At 37.2% G+C, this 18951-nt stretch overlaps 1 protein-coding gene across 3 annotated transcripts in view; it reads left to right on the top strand.

The window, feature by feature from the left end:
* The window catches only part of LOC109059267 (Down syndrome cell adhesion molecule-like protein 1 homolog), a 127657-nt gene that overhangs the window by 21752 nt on the left and 86954 nt on the right, over positions 1–18951 (top strand). For all 3 annotated transcript variants that reach the window (XM_042770976.1, XM_042770977.1, XM_042770975.1), the window contains exon 3: positions 3725–3871. In XM_042770976.1, the coding sequence (XP_042626910.1) occupies positions 3725–3871 (147 nt within the window). The remainder of the gene's footprint in view (positions 1–3724; positions 3872–18951) is intronic.

Genomic DNA, 18951 nt, shown 5'->3' with positions numbered 1-18951 from the left:
GAGTTCTTAACATCTGCAGTAACAGCAGAAGTAGCGGCCGCCATATTGCTAACCTAAATAAGAATGTAAGTGCCAAATGGATGTCCCAGTGGCCGGCCTGTTGACCTGGCTGCTTTAAAAAGCAGCGCACAGACGGGCACACGGCGATACAGACAGTTGGCTGACTGACCCTCCCACTCGGTGCCAAGGTCACCGCTCGTGAGTGGGGCTGGCCGCCCAGCAACAGCGAGGGATATCCACACACCTCCTTACACTCGCACACTCACTCTTATGCCAGGCTGTGCAGTGCCAGTGTCCCTCCTGTCTCCCAGTCTCCATCTGTCCTCTAAGCTAGAGTTCCCATCTCACACACACGTACACATTCACCTACTCTGAATTTACCAGAAATAACCCCATTGAGCAATGCCGATCTCACACCTTTATAAATAACATCAGCTTGAACGATTCTTCAAATGTAACCAGGTGAGTTCAGTACATGCTACTTTTTCCACCTTACCTGCATTAACATTAAAGTCTCAGAGGATGGAATGAATTACCTACCAACCGGCGACAAGACGGGGGTGACTTTCACCTTAGATAATTACACTAATTAATCAATTAAGTGCTGAGATGCAGCAAAACTGCAAGTGGACCTAGCAACCCACACAGAGCCCTAAGGAACCCAACACTGGGGCTCCCTCACCAGCCAATCAGATCCTGGCACTGAAGGGTTACCATGGGTACGGTGACGGGAGGGGCAGGGTGTGGCGCTGAATGTCTCAGGTGGCACTGGAGAATGATGACAGCTGACAACTCACTGTATGACACCATCCCCCCCATGCATCTCTCTCTCTCTCTCTCTCTCTCTCTCTCTCTCTCTCTCTTTCTCTCCCTCCTCCTCTTTTCTCACCCACTCTCCTGCATGCTGATCCTGTGCCAATAATAGCACGGGCACCTGTGTGGATAGCTCTACATTTATGAAAATCTCCCTATGAGGGCTTCATATGAGTGTGTGTGTGTTCCTCCTTGCACTCACTGTTCATTTTTCATTTAGCCTTTTACAGTGTCTTGCTCTTAGGATGTGTAAATTGTTTGTGTCCCTATTTTCCTGTATATTAAAGACAGGCTTCTATCTATCTATCTGCCTTTATTCCTGGGCCTGTCTCTCCTTTGTCTCTTCATCTGTCTGTTTATCTGTTCGTCTGTCTATCTATCTATCTATCTATCTATCTATCTATCTATCTATCTATCTATCTATCTATCTATCTATCTATCTATCTATCTATCTATCTATCTATCTATCTATCTATCTATCTATCTATCTGTCTGTCTGTCTGTCTGTCTGTCTTTCTTCCTGGGCCTGTCTCTCCTATGTCTCTTCATCTATCTATCTATCTATCTATCTATCTATCTATCTATCTATCTATCTATCTATCTATCTATCTATCTATCTATCTATCTATCTATCTATCTATCTATCTATCTATCTGTTTACCTGGGTCTTTTTTTCATCTGTTTATCCATCTTCTCCATCCATCCATCCAGCCATCCATCCATCCATCCATCCATCCATCCATCTCTTTCTGTCTGTCTGTCTGTCTGTCTGTCTGTCTGTCTATCTATCTATCTATCTATCTATCTGTCCGTCTGTCTGTCTGTCTGTCTGTCTAATCTGACACTTTTTTTCTTTATTCTCTCTCTGTCTCCATTACATTAATTAGCACCTTTCACCTCTAAATCATTATACAAAACTATATCTATTTTTTTTTTCACCATTACATTAATGAGCACCTTTCACCGCTTCATTCTTATTCAGTGTGGTTCTTTTCCCCTTTTTTTTAAACGTCTTGCATCATGAATAAGTAAATACGGTATTTGGTTTCTCTCCAGTTAATTATTTAAGCGATGGTGATACAGGACTCAGTCCTCCTGGTGTGCGCAAAAGGAGAAAGAGAGCACCAGCCCGTGTGTCAGTCCGTTTCCAAGCAACCGATGAGTATAGTCAGGCATCAGTAACATTCTAATGATGCCGCACATGAAGACGGAGAGTCATTTGCCCATAAAAAAATGCTATCTGCTATTGTTGTCGGCAAATTCGTCTGTGAATTTTATGCATGCATTATTGAAGCCTTAGAGATGTTTTGGCTTGTTTACACTCTTCCCACCACTGTAAAACAACATTCCAACATTCCATAACCAAGTGTAGCACAATCCGAGTTGAGGTGAAAATAAAACTAGCTAAGACAGGGCCTGTTTGAGTTAGTTTATCTTTAGAAATTCAATAAAGCCCAAGACTCGCAGTCAATCAATGACTGAATAAATGATTATTTGTAGACTATGGAGTCCTGTGTGTAATAGGGAGTTCTATTGATTTGTTCTATTGATTCAAATCTCATCTGCATCAGTAAGAAGCTGGTTAGTTAACAGTGGGCAAATATACACTGCCTGTTTTAACTTACTTAAACATATTTCATTTACATATTTTTATAAACCGGTTAAATATGCAGAAAGAAATAAAGAAATATAATGACTGGACTCAACGATTCATGACTTAACCATCAGACAAGGACACTGATTCGCCTCGCTGTGGGTGACACTCTGGCACCTGACAGAAACCGTTATTAATGGCCAAGGAAATTCACCCGCAAGCCAGGCGTTAATTATATATAGAAATAGAGGTAGCAAGTGAAAGTGAGACAGGAGGGGGTGAGGAGCATGGTTGTGGGTGATTGCCACGTTTCATGAATTCTTATGATCGGTTTCTTTTTTGATGGGGTGAAAAAGCTGTGTAGTTGAATTGGCTGCGAATCCAATTGCAATACCCACAGAGTTCTCTGAAAACATCCCCCGACTGTGTGATCAAATTTGCGGCGTCATGTTCGTGAATGAGATGCCCTTGCTCTGCATCTTGCGTTACTTCCCCAAAGATACGAGGGAGAAATTAAAATCTGTAAGTAAATAGATGTTGATGAAAGACACAAAGCAAATTGAGTCTCTGAAATTAAAATGAAATTCAGCGCCTCCTTTAATCTGCTCATGCTCCCTTGTCGCCCTTTACCGTAGGAGGATCTCCTCTCCCGTAAATAACATTGTCGTACCCTGCTCGGTTTGTGTGTTCTTCTCCTCTATTGATTTTTTTATCCTGGTTCCAGTTGTCAGGTGCAGAGAGGGTCCCTTTAGCAGGGGCAAATGTTTCTGACAGCTCCAGAGGCTGTGCAGCGGCGTCCACTCATTGCCGTCTGCATGCATTTCCAGGGTGATTTTTAAAAAGGCCACTTCCTGAACTCTTGAACACCTCTTGACAAAAAAGATTCAGTGTCCATCTCAGAATCTAGTAATATATGTTTCATAAAATTGATGCATTGGTCCCAGATCAGGTCTATTTGGATGCACAAAAAAGGACACACTTTTGGGAAAATATTAGAATTTTTTATTTTTATTTGTTTTTCAACAATTAAATTGATAGATTTTATAAAATTATTAATGTTGTATTTATTTATTTATTTATTTATTTAAAATTATTGCGTACAATTGACTGAATTGTTATTCTAATTATTATTGTTTTAAAAGTATTACTCTTGGGTTTAATATAGCATTTGATACTGATGTTTGATTTAATAAAATAAAATATGTATAAATTTAAATGTATAATTTCAAAATGTAAATAAATATAATTTAAATTATTTAATAATTAATTTATAAATAAATCTCAACCTCTGTTTGTCTTCTGCTTCATCATGAACAGTGTTCAGGGAACCTTACACGGTTCGCGTGGCGGACCAAAGGTCCATGCGGGGCAACGTGGCTGTCTTCAAGTGCCTCATCCCCTCTGCTGTGCAGGAGTACGTCAGTGTGGTGTCCTGGGAGAAGGACACTGTCTCCATCGTCCCAGGTAAGACATACCTCGCATGGTTGGGCTGTTAAAGTAACAGCAGATTTAAAATCTGTTATGTTTTGTTTTGTACATACGTTTTGGATGTGCAGTAGATCCTAAACAAGTAAAGGAACTCTTGTTGCATCAAGTTTATGGGAAGATCATTCTGGTTTCAAAGTGTGGAAAACAACAGGTGTCATTCGGGAGTCCAAATAGGATCCGGTCAGCAACCTTAGGGGCATATGTAAACATTGTTACAAACATATTTTATCATATTTAAATCTATTCTGCACAATTTTGCCCCAAAATTCAGCACAGAAAATGCTAAAAATGCTATATTCCATATGGTTAGAAGCTGTATGGAAAGCCTGCAATTCAAAGGTTGCAGAAACTCTGAAAGAAATTGATCCGCTTTGCACTTTTCTGTGGATTGTGCATTTCTCTTGACAGTTTTGCAAGTTGGACAGTAGCTTTTTTCTCTCAAAATAATACTATGTAAATTAGAATGATCGTATAATCTAAAATATTGCTATGCTAAAATAAGCAGGCCTAATCTCTGAAATAGATTTCGGACTTTAATTTTTTTTTTTTTTTTTTTTTTTGTGTGTGTGTGTGTGTGTGTGTGTGTGTGTGTGTTTCATTGAACGTTCATAAGAGGTGTTTAAATGAAAATCAAAGGCCCTCTTTTCTATTTTAGCCTTATCCTTATATTCTCAATATGGTCTGTAGGAACTCTGTTAATCAGTCCTAATTCATTTTGGCCTCAATATCTCCTATTGTGTCTGGATGGAGTGGAAACCGAAAAATAGGACAACTCAACAAAATGGAGCTGAATTAAGACACGTAATGCCCTGTCAGCACGGATGATTCCCACTCATTCCCTATATGATCTAACATGGTATGCGTGCAGCAAAAAGATTTTCATGGGGGTCATTTCCATGGACATTTGGGTGAGAATGACAAACATGGTTGCAAATTCAGCCTACTTTAAGCTATGCCTCAGTATGTCTAACTGTATGTTGGTTCATAGTTACTGACAAACATATCTCACTTAAATTACAAGGAAAAAAATATCTACTTTTAATGCTAGGTTTTATTTTTGAGGACGTTTTATGTAACATAATTGTTAGATATTGTTAGGATTTCTGCCTCTATAATGTATCATTATTTTGTATAATGTATGTACTATTATAGTATGTATTCATATTATAACATAAATAATGCTTATTTTTCATTTAAAAGCTGAGCTTTAAAAATTAACTTTTATATTTGTATTTTTTTGTTTTAATTACAATTTTTGTCAACTTCTTTCTTTCTTTCTTTCTTTCTTTCTTTCTTTCTTTCTTTCTTTCTTTCTTTCTTTCTTTCTTTCTTTTTGTTTTAGTCCAATGCGATACCATTAACTAGCATTTTTAGGAAAAAGAAAATCCTCTCCAGGTCAAAATGACCAGAACACAACATAGAGGTTCAATTTTAATCATTTTTTCACATGCTTTTGTCATTCTTATTAGTTAATTTTAACATTATTTTAAGTTTAAGTTTGTAAACTATTATTTAGAATTAATTCCAGCTTTATTTCAAAATTACAGAAAATTATTTTTAATAGTTAGGTTTAGTTAAAAATAGCAACACTGCTTTAATGCTTTCTTTAAAATAAACAAGACACTAAGGTGTATCGTAATCCTGAAAAGATCTTCCTTTCAGGGGGTTCAACACATTATTATGGTGTTCAGATCTCCCCAGTATCTCCCACCCTCTATATGTGTGTTTGTTTGTGCAATAAATCCAGTCTGGTAGTGGACAAATGCTTTTTCACTCTATCAAATTCCCTCTAAAGGCAGCAAAATGATTCTGCCAAGAGTGTTTTGTGTGCGTGTTCAAACAAGGTAGCAGTTTTCTTGAGTAGCGGACTTCCTAGCTCAAGTGGTGGAGTGTGTGTGTGTACGTTTGTGTGAACCCTAGCCTTGTAGTTGATTGGAAAATCAATAGGTGCTGCTTACACCGGCCAAGTCAGATGGAATCAGTGACTAGAGTCTCTCTCTTTCCTCTTTGCTCAGTTCATCTTTCTCAATGGAGGAGTGTATCTCCCTGCCCTTCACACTGGAGCACTCATTGATCTGCTTTAGCCGCTGTGTCAATGAGTATCAGTATAAGGGGTCTAAAGGTTTCCAGCAAGTATCGATTGATTACATGCTTGGATTCCCCTCTCTCTTGTCACAGATGCGGACGTGTGAGTTGTCATATGACGATACGGGGCATTGTGGGATAGGGATGTACACCTTGGCGGCGTGTGTTTGTGCGATTCCAGGCCAGCGCTTTTGTTGTTTTCTCCTCTATCTGTTGTGTTGTTGCTGACCATGACTTCCAGCTTAATTGATTAAGCAGTCACTTTAATGGATTAACAGAAGGTCACACTTCCAGCTCTAGCCAACTGTCTCTGACTCTCTTTGCTTAAAGATTACCCAGCACATCAATCGAGCTAAAAAATTCAAATGATCTGCTTCAACATGAGCAAAGCTAACCCTCTGGTTTATCTTGATAAAAGTAGTAGAATTTAATTATATCACTACATTGATGACTGTTGACTGAAATAAGAATCTGAGAAACCTAAACCTGACACAAACCCCATTGGGTTCAGATCAGGAACTAGAGCTTTATTGGAGAGCGCTTGATTGAGAGTACCAAGGTGTTACCATGGCAAATGTCTAAAAGAAAGAGAAACTGGTAATACGATGGTACTTTTTATTAATGGTGTAACAGCGGTAGGGTTCACTTGTATGCGTAGGAGGGCTGTGTGTGTGTGTGAAGCAGTAAGCTGATTTCTGCTGTGTGACTCATGTTTAAGATGGCAAGATGTGTAAGAGGATCAGAGAGAGTGGTGAGGAGTTAGAGCAGGATTTACAGGTTCAGTTACACTGCCTGTCATTAGCCTACCCTTGATTTAACTAGGAATAAATAAATTAATAAATAAAATGAAAACGTACACCAGGCCAACAGGCATGTTTTCCTCACCACCATCTCAGTTTGGCCTATAGACTTCTATTGTGCCAAAATAAAGCCAACTATTATTATTATAGACTAACCTTAAACTAAACCCTGACCTTAGATGTGAATTCATTGTTGAAATTCTTTCTTGTATTAAAATCAAATGTTCAACATGTGATTCTGAGATGCAGTTGTCACTTAAATAAATCATCTCTCTGTCTCTCCTTTTCTAGATTTAAAGGAATAGTTCACCCAAAATAAAAATTTGCTCAAACATAACAATAATCCACAAGTAATCCACACAACTCTAAAAAATCTTGCCTGAATAAGGAGAGAAATGTGCACAGATCAAGCACAATAATCACAAGTAACACAACTCTAGCCCATCAATTACCAACTTGTAATCCACAGCTACTCTAAAAAAAACCATCATTGCTTTCTTCAATGAAGGAGGAATAGGAGAGAAATGTGCACAGATCAAGCACTGTTTACAAGCAAAAATAGTCCAAAACAAATGTCAATGGACAGGGGATGGACTTTTTCGCTGGAGGAATCGTTTTTATTGAATATGGACTTGAATTTTTGCTAGAACACATTCTTTTCTCTTGACAAGACGTTCACTGGAGTCATGTGGATTACTTGTAGATTACTGTGATGTTTTTATCAGCTGTTTGGACTCTCAATCTGACGGCACCCATTCACTGCAGAGGATCCACTGGGGAGCAAGTGATGTAATGCTACATTTCTTAAAATCTGTTCCAATCATGAAACAAATTCATTTATATCTTAGATGGCCTGAGGGTGAGTAAAATATCAGCAACATTTTATTTTTGGGTGCACTATTCCTTTAAGTAACATCTGGAAACATTTTCATAGCTAGATTAGAAATACTGACAGATAGAGTAATGTGTAGTTGATCTTGGGGTCTCCCTGCACTTCAGTCCTTTTTTGAATGTGTCATTAAGCCATTTTGCTATTTCCCATTGATGAAGCTGGGATGAGATTCATAACATCCAGGCAATTCCCTGTGTGAATTTAATGAAATGCAAAAAAGATGGAGCGATGCTAAATTATTGATCTGAAATGGAAAAGGAATAAAGAAATAAGCACGTCAGCATGTGCGATGTGGAATCATTATGCTGATAGGACTATTTATATGAAGGGCGAGGAAAAACTGCATCTTGTTTGCAGTAAATCTCAAATAGTGGTGCAGTTTATGAGTGTGAGCGTGGATGTGTGTGGTTATAGTTCTATATCAGCCTGACACTTCAAGGAAAACCAAGCAAAACTGGAATAATAGGCAAAAATCTCTCATCTTTTAAAATACTTTTAGTAGTAAAATGAAGTCCATGCTCTTGCTCAACGGTCTCACTTCCTTCCCGGTACATTGCTAGTTGTGTGATCCCACTCAGTCCAGTAAAAGACACATTGCTGTAATCTGTTAGAATCAAGCTCTCCACTTTCAGTCACCCTTTGTCCTCCTTTTCTTGTCCTCTGTTAGTTTAGCATTACTGCTGTATTCCAGCAGCAGATATTGTGCACATTTACAGTGCACTGTTACCATACATACACTATTAAACTCTATGAGTGACAGAAAGTGACTGTGCTGCTGCTCTCTCAAGTGTCAATATTTGACTAGCTGATAAGTACAAGACCGTAGCACTTGGACACATATACACAAACTGTGAGAGAATGACTGATCTGGTGAATATAAGAAAAGGTGAATATTTTAAGGTCCAAGTTTCAATATAATGAAAGTAAATGAGGAATGGGTTCGTCAAGGTTCAAAAACATCATAAAAGTGGTCGGTATATGCTATATTCCAAGTCTTCTGAAGTCATACGATAGCTTTTTGTGAGAAGCAGACTGAATATTAAGTTGTTACTTAGTGATAATCTGACTAGATCGCTGAATCATTGATTCGAACTTCAGAATGAATCTTTTAGACCAGTTCTGTGAACTGGATCAGCAGGATTTTTTTTTATTTTTTATTTTTTTTTAATTACTTTATCTCTGTGTCAAGATTTTAAGTGAATAACAACTTAAAATTTTGTCATCAGTTACTCAGCCTCATGTTCTAAATGTTCTAAACCCATTAGACTTGGATTAAACCCGTTCATTTGATTTGGATTCATTTTATGATCTTTTTATGAACATTTTGAAGCACCAAAGTTTTGGTTGTGTGGACTTTCAATGGAGGGACAGAAATCTCTCAGGTTTCATTAAATATAAAATCATTTGTGTTTTGAAGCAGAACAAAACACGTATGAGTTTGGAACAACATCAGGGTGAATAAATGATGATAGAATTTTCATCTTTGGGTGAACTTCACCTTTTTCTTAACAAAAGGTATTACCTGACTTCTGTAGACTTGGAATATTACATATGACTTTTGAATGAAATCATTTTATGATGCTTTTTGTCATTTTTTTTTCTCCCTATTCACTTTCATTAATTATTGAAATGAGTAGCCTGGATATTAAAAAAAAAATAACAAAAAATAAATAAATAATAATTTTTGGTTGGACTATTGCCTTGAAGTGTTCCTTTTTGCTATTGGTGTCAGTTTGTCTGGAATAGTGTGGAATGTACGTACCAGTGTGTGTGTGTGTGTGTGTGTGAGTATAAGTTTTCATCAGGCAGTTTTGTTCAGATCATTCTCCTCCTCTTCTGAAAACCCAAAACAGTGTGAGTTTTGTCTTATCTCCATGGCAACTAGTATGAAACGATGGTCGGAATGAGGAAGGTGTAAGGATGCATCGCAGTGTGATTTTTTTATTTTTTGTTTTTTTATTAGTGTACCACCACGGCGCCACACACATATACAGTCCAGTGCTTTCACAGTTATGTGCATGCCACAAACACATTCCGAATGGCTGACAGATTTCCTGCTGAGAGGGGCATAAACTCCAACCTGGACAGACTTCCCTGAACCAAACACTTCTGTAGAGAATGGTCAGAGGAAAAACACTGAATGAAATAGCAGATTTAGAGGAGGAAGTGAGTAGATCTGTGTTCAGGTTATTTTTGAGTGAAACTGGACTGTGTCTGTTAGAGAAGTTAAGATGCTTCTGGGTTTATGCATTTATATGCATTGATTCATACCAGCACTATATTACACCAGTGTCACTTTATTATTATTAATATACTATTTTAATACGTATTAATATTTTGAATTAGCTATTAATATATATTAATATATAATATATATATATATATATATATATATATATATATATATATATATATTATATATATATATATATATATATTATATAAAACTGTAGATTTAAACTGTAGATTTTTAAATATATATATTCTTTTTGTTTGTTTGTTTTTTTAAGAACCCTGATTGATACAATTAAAATTTATTTTCCTTTCAATTTTAGTTTTAGTAGTTGTAATACTTCAGATTATTTATTTCAGTTAGTTGCCAGGAAAACATTTCTAATTTTTAGATTTAGATTTTTAAAGTTATATTTAATCTTTTTTTCAGCTCTGTTTCAAGTACAGAAGATTTTTAATACCACACACAAAAAAAAAAAAAATAAAAAAAAAAAAAAAAAAAAAAAAAAAAAAAAAAAAAAAAAAAAAAAGAAAAAAAAAAAAATATATATATATATGTATGTATATATATATATATATATATATATATATATATAAACAGTAACATTACATTTCACCCAAACATTTTTTTTTTTTTATTTTAGACCTAAAAAGAAGATGTTTAGCAGAATGTTCATTCTGTTCTTTTCCCACTCATTTAAAGGGATACTCCACCCCAAAATGAAAATTTTATCATTAATCACTTACCCCCATGTTGTTCCAAACTCGTAAAAGCTTTGTTCGTCTTCGGAACACAATTTAAGATATTTTGGGTGAAAACCGCAAGGCCTGTGACTGTCCCATAGACTGCCAAGTAAAATACACTGTCAAGGTCCAGAAAAGTATGAAAAGCATCTTCAGAATAGTCCATCTGCCATCAGTGGTTCAACCGTAACGTTATGAAGTGACGAGAATACTTTTTGTACGCAAATAAAACAAAAATAATGACTTTATTCAACAATTTGTCTCCTCTGTGTCTCTCCACATCACCATAGCGCCATTTTGGCGAATCTGAGCAGTACGCAGGCAGCGTACACTCTTCTGTGTCAGCCGCACCACAAGGATACATTTACTACGTATATTTACGCTTTGATTTGAAAGAAAACAGTGCATCATGTGGCGTTGCTGACACAGAATATTAGCCAAAATGGCGCTATGGTGATGTAGAGTGAAACCCCTTTTACGAGATTGGAACGACATGGCGGTAAGTGATTAATGACAAAATTTTCATTTTGGGGTGGAGTATCCCTTTAAGGTGAATAGGGACCAGGGCTGTTGACCTCCAAAAATGACCTATATGATCTATATGACTCGTGCACTATTTCACAAGTCTTCTGAAGCTCATATAGAATGCTTTTGTAGCACTGTCCGCAGCTTGACAGCTCATGTCCACATTCAGTTTCATTGTATAGAAAAGTTTAAGTTCCATTTAAAAGTGAGATCTGTCAGATGGTGATGGTAACTTGGTCACATTGTTCCAGGAACCCGTTAATGAAACGTCACCTAATGTATGTTTGCTAGTGTGTAGCATTTCAGTGTGTGCCTGTACATTGTAATGTGTGTTTGTGTGTGAGAGAAGTTGGTCATGTCCTAACATGCCCCTTACACGGCACAAGTTTCAATAATACACACACACACACTCATGCATTATGGAAAAGCTTCATACAAATTGTCCTCTAAAGTGGAACTGAAAAATAAATCAATAATCTGAGCAGTGAATGGAGTGTATGGGGTTTTATTTGGAGGTGCTGAAGGAGCGTGTGACAGATGAGGGTAGAGGGGACTGAACTCCAGTGGGGACTCACTCGCTGAAGAGGAATTACACCACACTGATTCAACTGGACGTTTCTGTCCTACACTGCATTTCTCCAGTCACATTCCTTTTGTCACTGTTTAAAATGTACACTGATTTGTTTGGCCTGTTTGCCACTTTATATAGGGCTTGCACTAACAAAAAAGTTTCATAGTATTACAATGGATTTTTGGACATGGCATTGTTGTAATGCTATTTTTTTTTTTTTTTTTTTTTTTTTTTTTTGACATTTATCATGGAAATATCAGGGCGTTCTTTGAATTATCTTGAGTTCCTTGCATATTCATGGCATAGGAATATGGTAATAAAACTGTTACTAACTTCATAATAGTATTTTGACCACATGTGGTATGGAAGTTAAAATGTATGTTTCTATCTATCTATCTATCTATCTATCTATCTATCTATCTATCTATCTGGCAAAAGTGTGGAAATTCCAACACTTTCTTTTGTACTTCAGAACTCTATATTGATTATAGCAGACAAATAATATTGAAAAAAAAATGAATAAATGAATTAATATAAAATATGATGGATGGATGGATGGATGGATGGATGGATGGATGGTTGGCTGGATGGATGGACAGATGGATGGACAGATGGATGGATGATAGAACAACAGACAGACAGGCAGACAGACAGACAGATATATAGATAGATAGATAGATAGATAGATAGATAGATAGATAGATAGATAGATAGATAGATAGACAGACAGACAGACAGACATACAGACAGATTAGATAGATAGATAGATAGATAGATAGATAGATAGATAGACAGACAGACAGACAGACAGACGGAGACAGACAGACAGATAGATAGATAGACAGATAGATAGATAGATAGATAGATAGATAGATAGATAGATAGATAGATAGATAGATAGATAGATAGATAGATAGATAGATAGATGCATTATTGTCGTTGTCTTACAATTTATGTACAATAAAATTTCTGATTTTTGACACATTTATACTTTTTGTGGGGATGTACCTCAAAAAAATCGGATGAGCTAAAGGGTCTAGACTTGATCAGCGAACATGTATGTGTGTGAAAGTACACCCTGATTTGCTTATAAATATACAAAATTGCTCAATGAATTGCGGTGAGACTCAGCTGATCACACACTCAGTGTCTACCAGCTACAGCCATTTTCTACCAATCTGCATATTCAGACCCAGAATCTCTACAGCACACACACACACACACACACAGAGAGAGAGAGGGAGAGAGAGGTGAAGATGGAGAGCTGCTCTGTGAGCGTTAGTAATCAGTGCTCTCTTTAGTGGAGCGTGCCTCCACTCCAGCTGCTCCCTCAAACAACCACACCATTCTCTCTCTCTCTCTCTCTGCCTGTCTGTCTCGGGGTAAGAGAATGAGTGACAATATTCCCTCAGAAAGTGGCACAACAAAAATAAAGAAGGAAGGGATAAAGTAAAAGACAGAAAGAGAGGCAGGTGCTGAATAATGCAGACAGTGAAAGAGTGATGAAAGCTGTGGTGGGGCCGGACAGATGGACAGAGAGAGAGAGAGAGAGAGGTGTGCGCTTTTAAGTCCCAGTGTCACCAGATCCTCTAGGGAAAGAAGGGCTGATGGCCACATGTCCACCTGTTAAAGACGCCCTATCCGTCCCTTATTTATTTATTTTTTTTCAAGTCTCTGTGTCTACATTAAAGAGTAAGGTGCTAAAGGGATTATGTAGAGGCATCCTACCTGCTGTGTGTGTTTTTGTGCGAGTGTATATGGGGGGGGGGGGGGGTCTGGGAGGCGTTTACTTATTGATGTATGTTCACGGGGGCAGTGGTGTGGTTTGAGCAAAGGTTGGAGGACTGGGCTTGTTTATTCATGACCGTGTTTGGATGTTTTACAGGGAGAGCAGGTGCAAAGCATCAGAATGTGTTTAAGAAGAGACACCACCGTCCCATTGCCCACAGAGACAGGGAAAATAAGAGATGAAGAGACCGAAAGAGAGATTTAGCCAAACATTAGAACATGCTTCAGGATAAATAGAACATGCTTCAGGATAGATAGATAGATAGATAGATAGATAGATAGATAGATAGATAGATAGATAGATAGATAGATAGATAGATAGATAGATAGATAGATAGATAGATAGATGGTGGCAAAGCGATAGAGAGAATGAGAAACAGAGATAGGAAGCCAGGAGAGGAAGGAGTGTGGTACGAGAGGAGAATTTCAATGGCACTCCAATCATCTAGCCAGGCTCGTTAGCCCAGGGAACATTTGCATAGAGCCTCTGTGAATTCATTTGGTGCTACCCAGAGAAGATGGCTTCCTCTCTACATGCTTAGTTATGCAGCAAACCCCACACTGCGCCATCCGAGTGCCATATGTGTGCATGTGCCAGCATGTTTGTCATCCGTTAGGTATGTTATATTTCCTTGAATCTGTAAGATCTTCAGGCTGGATCCAAAAACACAGCATTTTTTTTCATAGCAACGAAGAAATAAAAGCAAATGTACGGACTGAAATGAGACCTGCTTGACCAACACTACTAATTAGTCTCTAATGAGGACCCCAGCCTTGATGTTAACCTGGTTTAGGCTTGGGATGTGTGTGGCTGAATGTGTGTCTGTCCGGTTCACGCTCTGGAAGGGTGTGGGCTGCCTAAATGTGGCAGTGGAGATGTCATGCATAATTAGAAATGCGGGGGATGTGTTATTTGGATTTTTCCACTGTTTTCCACAGATTAATGCTGTTTGACTCCAGTAATGATGACTTAGTGATGTGTGTAAGTAGGAACTTATATTGGCAAGGAGTGACAGATTTTGCCTTGAGTAAGAAAATGATTCTATGAAATTCTTGAAAGTCTTCTAATTCGGGTGTTACTGTGGTTGTGCTGGTGTACTGAATATCAGCACGGCTGTGCACTGGCTATAGGCATGAGGATGTATACCAAGACCCTGTCTTGATGCCTCTCTATCTCTCTTTCTAGAGGTATGATTGAGTACTGGTGGGGGAGATGGCTTCTCAGTGCGTCATTAATGGCTAATCAATGGCCTCTGTGTTATATAGCAAGCATCCTGGGACTCCCACAAGTCTTTAATCTGGACAACATTTCACTGGCCTACCAGAATGCCTGCACACACACACACACTTACACATTTACAGCAGATCAATGTTTCCGAGAAAAGTGGAGTCAGTATCTGTAATGCATTTTGCACTTGCTTTATAGCTGCATAATTCGTAATTTGTGCATTGTTGCTTTCTAAAGTGGCATTCAAACTGACAGCTCTCTGCAGCGACAGCCAGAACTCATTCATTTTCAATGACAGAGTGTCAGCAGCCGTCAGTGACCTGATCTGAGAGTGTTCTGCAATGTGACAAAGTTGTGAAGCTTAATTTTATGCAAATGAGCTCCAACGCGATATGGTGACCACCAGTGAAGACACTCTATCTCCTGTGAAGTGCTGTAGTTCAGTGTTTGCAAGACAAAGGAAAAATTGATGTTACAGTGAGTAATTTTATTTTTCTGTGTGATTTGTGTCTGCCCACATACAGTGATAATGCACGGTATACTATATTAAAATTTCTTATTGTCTGAAAGGGTTTGATTCATTCATAACTGCTAATATTGTTCATGGTATAATGCATTATGTACTCATGCAATTTGTACACACACATTTCCTTTTGCACAACTGTTAATATTTAGCCAAATAAAGCTTATTCCTTTTCACACAAATTATGATTAAAGGTGGAGATTATTGATTAATAAAGACTTATTTTCACATGACTCCTTTCATAATAATATGTTATGTCTTCAAAACACTTTACCATAGTAGTTAGATTTAGAGTAGGGTTTAGTGTTTTCAAATGCAAGCATTAAAAAAAAAAAAAAAAAAAAAAACATTAAGAGTTAAGGAAGATGTAACATCTAATGGCAGATTATTCTACAGTCTTGGGTCATTGATAGAGAAAGCATGATCAACCTTCAATTTGAGGAACGCTCTGAGGATTGTTCGAAAAAACTTGTTTGATGATCTTAATATTATGCCTGAACTGTCATTCAGTGGACTGCTTTAAAAACATATATCAATATCTTATACTGTACCCTAAATTGAACTGGTCCATCCAAAAGGATACATTTTCCCAGCATTCATTAACATCCTTGATGCAGTATTTTGTACTAGGTGCAACCGAGCAATATATGTTTGGCAAGTCCCAACATTTCATTTCATTTCATTTTATTTTATTGCTCCATGGTAAAACACAAAACATTTCATTTTCTTCTTTAGATAATTTAAATTCCCATGTGCAAAAGGGATCAGAAAGAAGATAAAATCTTATAATATCTGTCATAAAGAGCATCTTAACGGGAGAAAAAATATATAGGCATGGACAGCTTTTTCCAGGGCACTGGCTGATGAAATTGGTTTCAATTTGGCTATTGCCCTTAAATAGAAGAACAATTATGAACCATCTTCTTTATCTGTCGATCAAATATGAGAGATGAGTCAAAAATTAAATATGGGAGATGAGTCAAATATGAAAAATATCAAATATGAGAGATGAGTCAAACAATAGGCTCCCTTCCATAGGCCTAAGTTATTGTTTACCATCTGGCTACAAGCTGTGTGACCAAATATAATGATTTCTGTTTTGTTTTCATTCAGTTGAACAAGGTTTTCAGCATCACAGCATTTTTTCTTCAATGGCATTCGTAATTAAAAGAAGATCATTAAATGGCTGATTCTGTACTGTGTACACACCTAAAACCAGACTAGAATTTTTTGAAATTTGTTAGGAAAGCGAATAATTGTTTCGGCACAGGGTTTTTTTTTTTGTTTGTTTGTTTTTTTTTTTAAGTACCTTAGACAAGCTAGGCAATTTTGAAATTGGCCAAAAAAAAAAAAAATAATCATATGGGTCCAGTCTTTTTTTTTTAAAATCATATGTGTCCAGTTATGTCTGTTGGCACTGGGTTAGCAGCCATAGATAAAAGACTTACTCAAAGACTAACAGCTTTTTGATATTTTGTCAGACTTTTCCTTAACATTTGCAAGGAAACTTGCAACCTATCTTTCCACCACCTCCATTCTGCTCTTCCACATTCCCGTCTAAGTATACGAGTCTGTTCATTTAGCCAAGGTTGTGTTTTGGCTCTTCTTTCCTTCAGTTTGTATGGAGCAATGGAGTCTATAATGTGCTGAATTAAACATTGTAATCAACTCATTTTGATCAACAGAAGGAAGATTTCATATTCGGTTTTGTGAAGAGGCAATAAAAGCATTTAGAAATTCTGGTGCTGTAAGTGGGGTGATTGTTTGGGAATATGCCATAGACAGAGTAGCAGATGGACATACACTTGGAAGGTTCACATTAAATACCAACGAACAGTGATCAGAAAATCCATGTGGTGTGATATTAAGATCACAAATTGAAATTCCTAAAGACAGAACAAGATCAAGAGAATGGCCAAGTTCATGAGTGCTACTCTTAGCAGATCGAATCAAGTTAAGAGCACAATATTTCTAAGAACTCAGATGCCATGGATTTTCCTGGGCAGCAAGCATGTACATTAAAATCTCCAACAATTAAGACTGAATCAGACAATAGTACAATATGAGAAAAAAATAAATAAATCAGAGAATTCCTCAATGAAGTTTTTGTGATATTTAGGTGCATGATAAAAATTTACATAAAGCACCGGTTTCTTATAGTCCAACATCATTGCTTGAGGGCTTCAAAACTCTGATAGTTCATAGATAGAGGGAAAAAAAGCACCGGTGTCAGGTACAGCTGAACGGATATTAAATAAAGCTTGACAATCATAAGTACATAAAGTCTGACAATATTGAGGAAGTAAACACAACATCAAAAAGTAAAAACAATAAAACAAACTGAGCAAGATGAGCAGCCAACACCAACGGGCGCCATCTTGAACTCACATACAACTCATGTTTTGTATAAGGGTTATTTTATTTTCTATGTTGGGGTCCGATAGGTTGAAACACAGCTTCTTAACTGTTTGAGAAGAGTGTCTTTTAACCTGCTTCCCTCTGAGCATAGTTATTTATGAGTTAAGAGCGTGTTTGTGTGTGAGTGAATATGTGTTTGTACCTCTTCTCTTGACTTCCACCTCCTCAGGCTCTCCTTTCCCTCCACTCGATATTCATCCTTTGTTTCTCTCTCTTCAGAGCATTTCAGGCATACCTGACCCCCCTCTTATGTTCAGAATCGTTATTTCTCTCCTCCTGCTCATCTAACTGGCTTACCCATCCATCTCCTCTCTCTCATCTCTTCTGTTTTACTTCTCTTTCTCTCCATGCCCCTGCTGAAGTGTCAGGTAGTATGCATTTCTGTTGCTCTCTGCCCAGTTATAGTTCGATGTCTTTGGTCCAGTACCCACGCTTTGCACTGCCTTGGGCTTGTAATGTTTTTTCCCCCCTTTCCTTTTGTCTTTTACAATTTTGTGAAGACATTTTTTTGGAAAACATACTTTGACTGTTTGTTGCGTATTATTTTGCACTCATACTAGTGTACCTCAGGGTTCGATCTTTGGCCCTATTTATTTCTCTTCCACTTACCCTCACAAAGAAGTTTCCAGTGTCCTTTTTTACTTCTCGAACAACTGAAGTTGTCCAGCTTTTTAAGATAATGTTCAAGAACATATGAATTCATAACCTAGTGACCCTTTTTGCTGTCTTAACACACATTCCTAGTTGTAATATACATGATTCATCAGTGCATGTTATTCTAACAAAATAAAATGAAGTATATTTTAATAATCTTTCATCATTTTCTTGTTGAATATATAATTTTACTGGTCAAATGTTACATTATTGAAGTACAATAGGTTGTGAAAACTGCTTATTATTTTTTTTTTCTTATCACTGTCCATTTTTAAAGTTCCCTTTTAAATTTTCGTCTAAAACCGTTTGCCTGACCATGCACAGGATGCTCATATGGAAGCATCCTAAAATGCTTGCAGGTCACTTTGGAGGTCACTGAGCTGTCCAAAGAGGTCCAAAAGTTAATCACAGTGGCCTTTAAGACATCTGTTTAACTGAAAATGTCTTAGTCCAATCGCTATGATACAATATCTGTGTTTTGAAACATGTCATCAGTGTGCAGCTGTCCTTTTTTTTTTTTTTTTTTTTTTTGTCTGTCTCCTTGGCAAGAGAAATTATAAGGGAAAACAGAGAAGGGAGGGAATGTTTCTGAGCCT

This window comes from Cyprinus carpio, chromosome A15 (genome assembly GCF_018340385.1).
Source record: "Cyprinus carpio isolate SPL01 chromosome A15, ASM1834038v1, whole genome shotgun sequence".
In the NCBI taxonomy this organism is placed as follows: Eukaryota; Metazoa; Chordata; class Actinopteri; order Cypriniformes; family Cyprinidae; genus Cyprinus; species Cyprinus carpio.
Note: the sequence above shows the minus strand (reverse complement) of the source record. Positions and strands in the feature narration are given on the sequence as shown.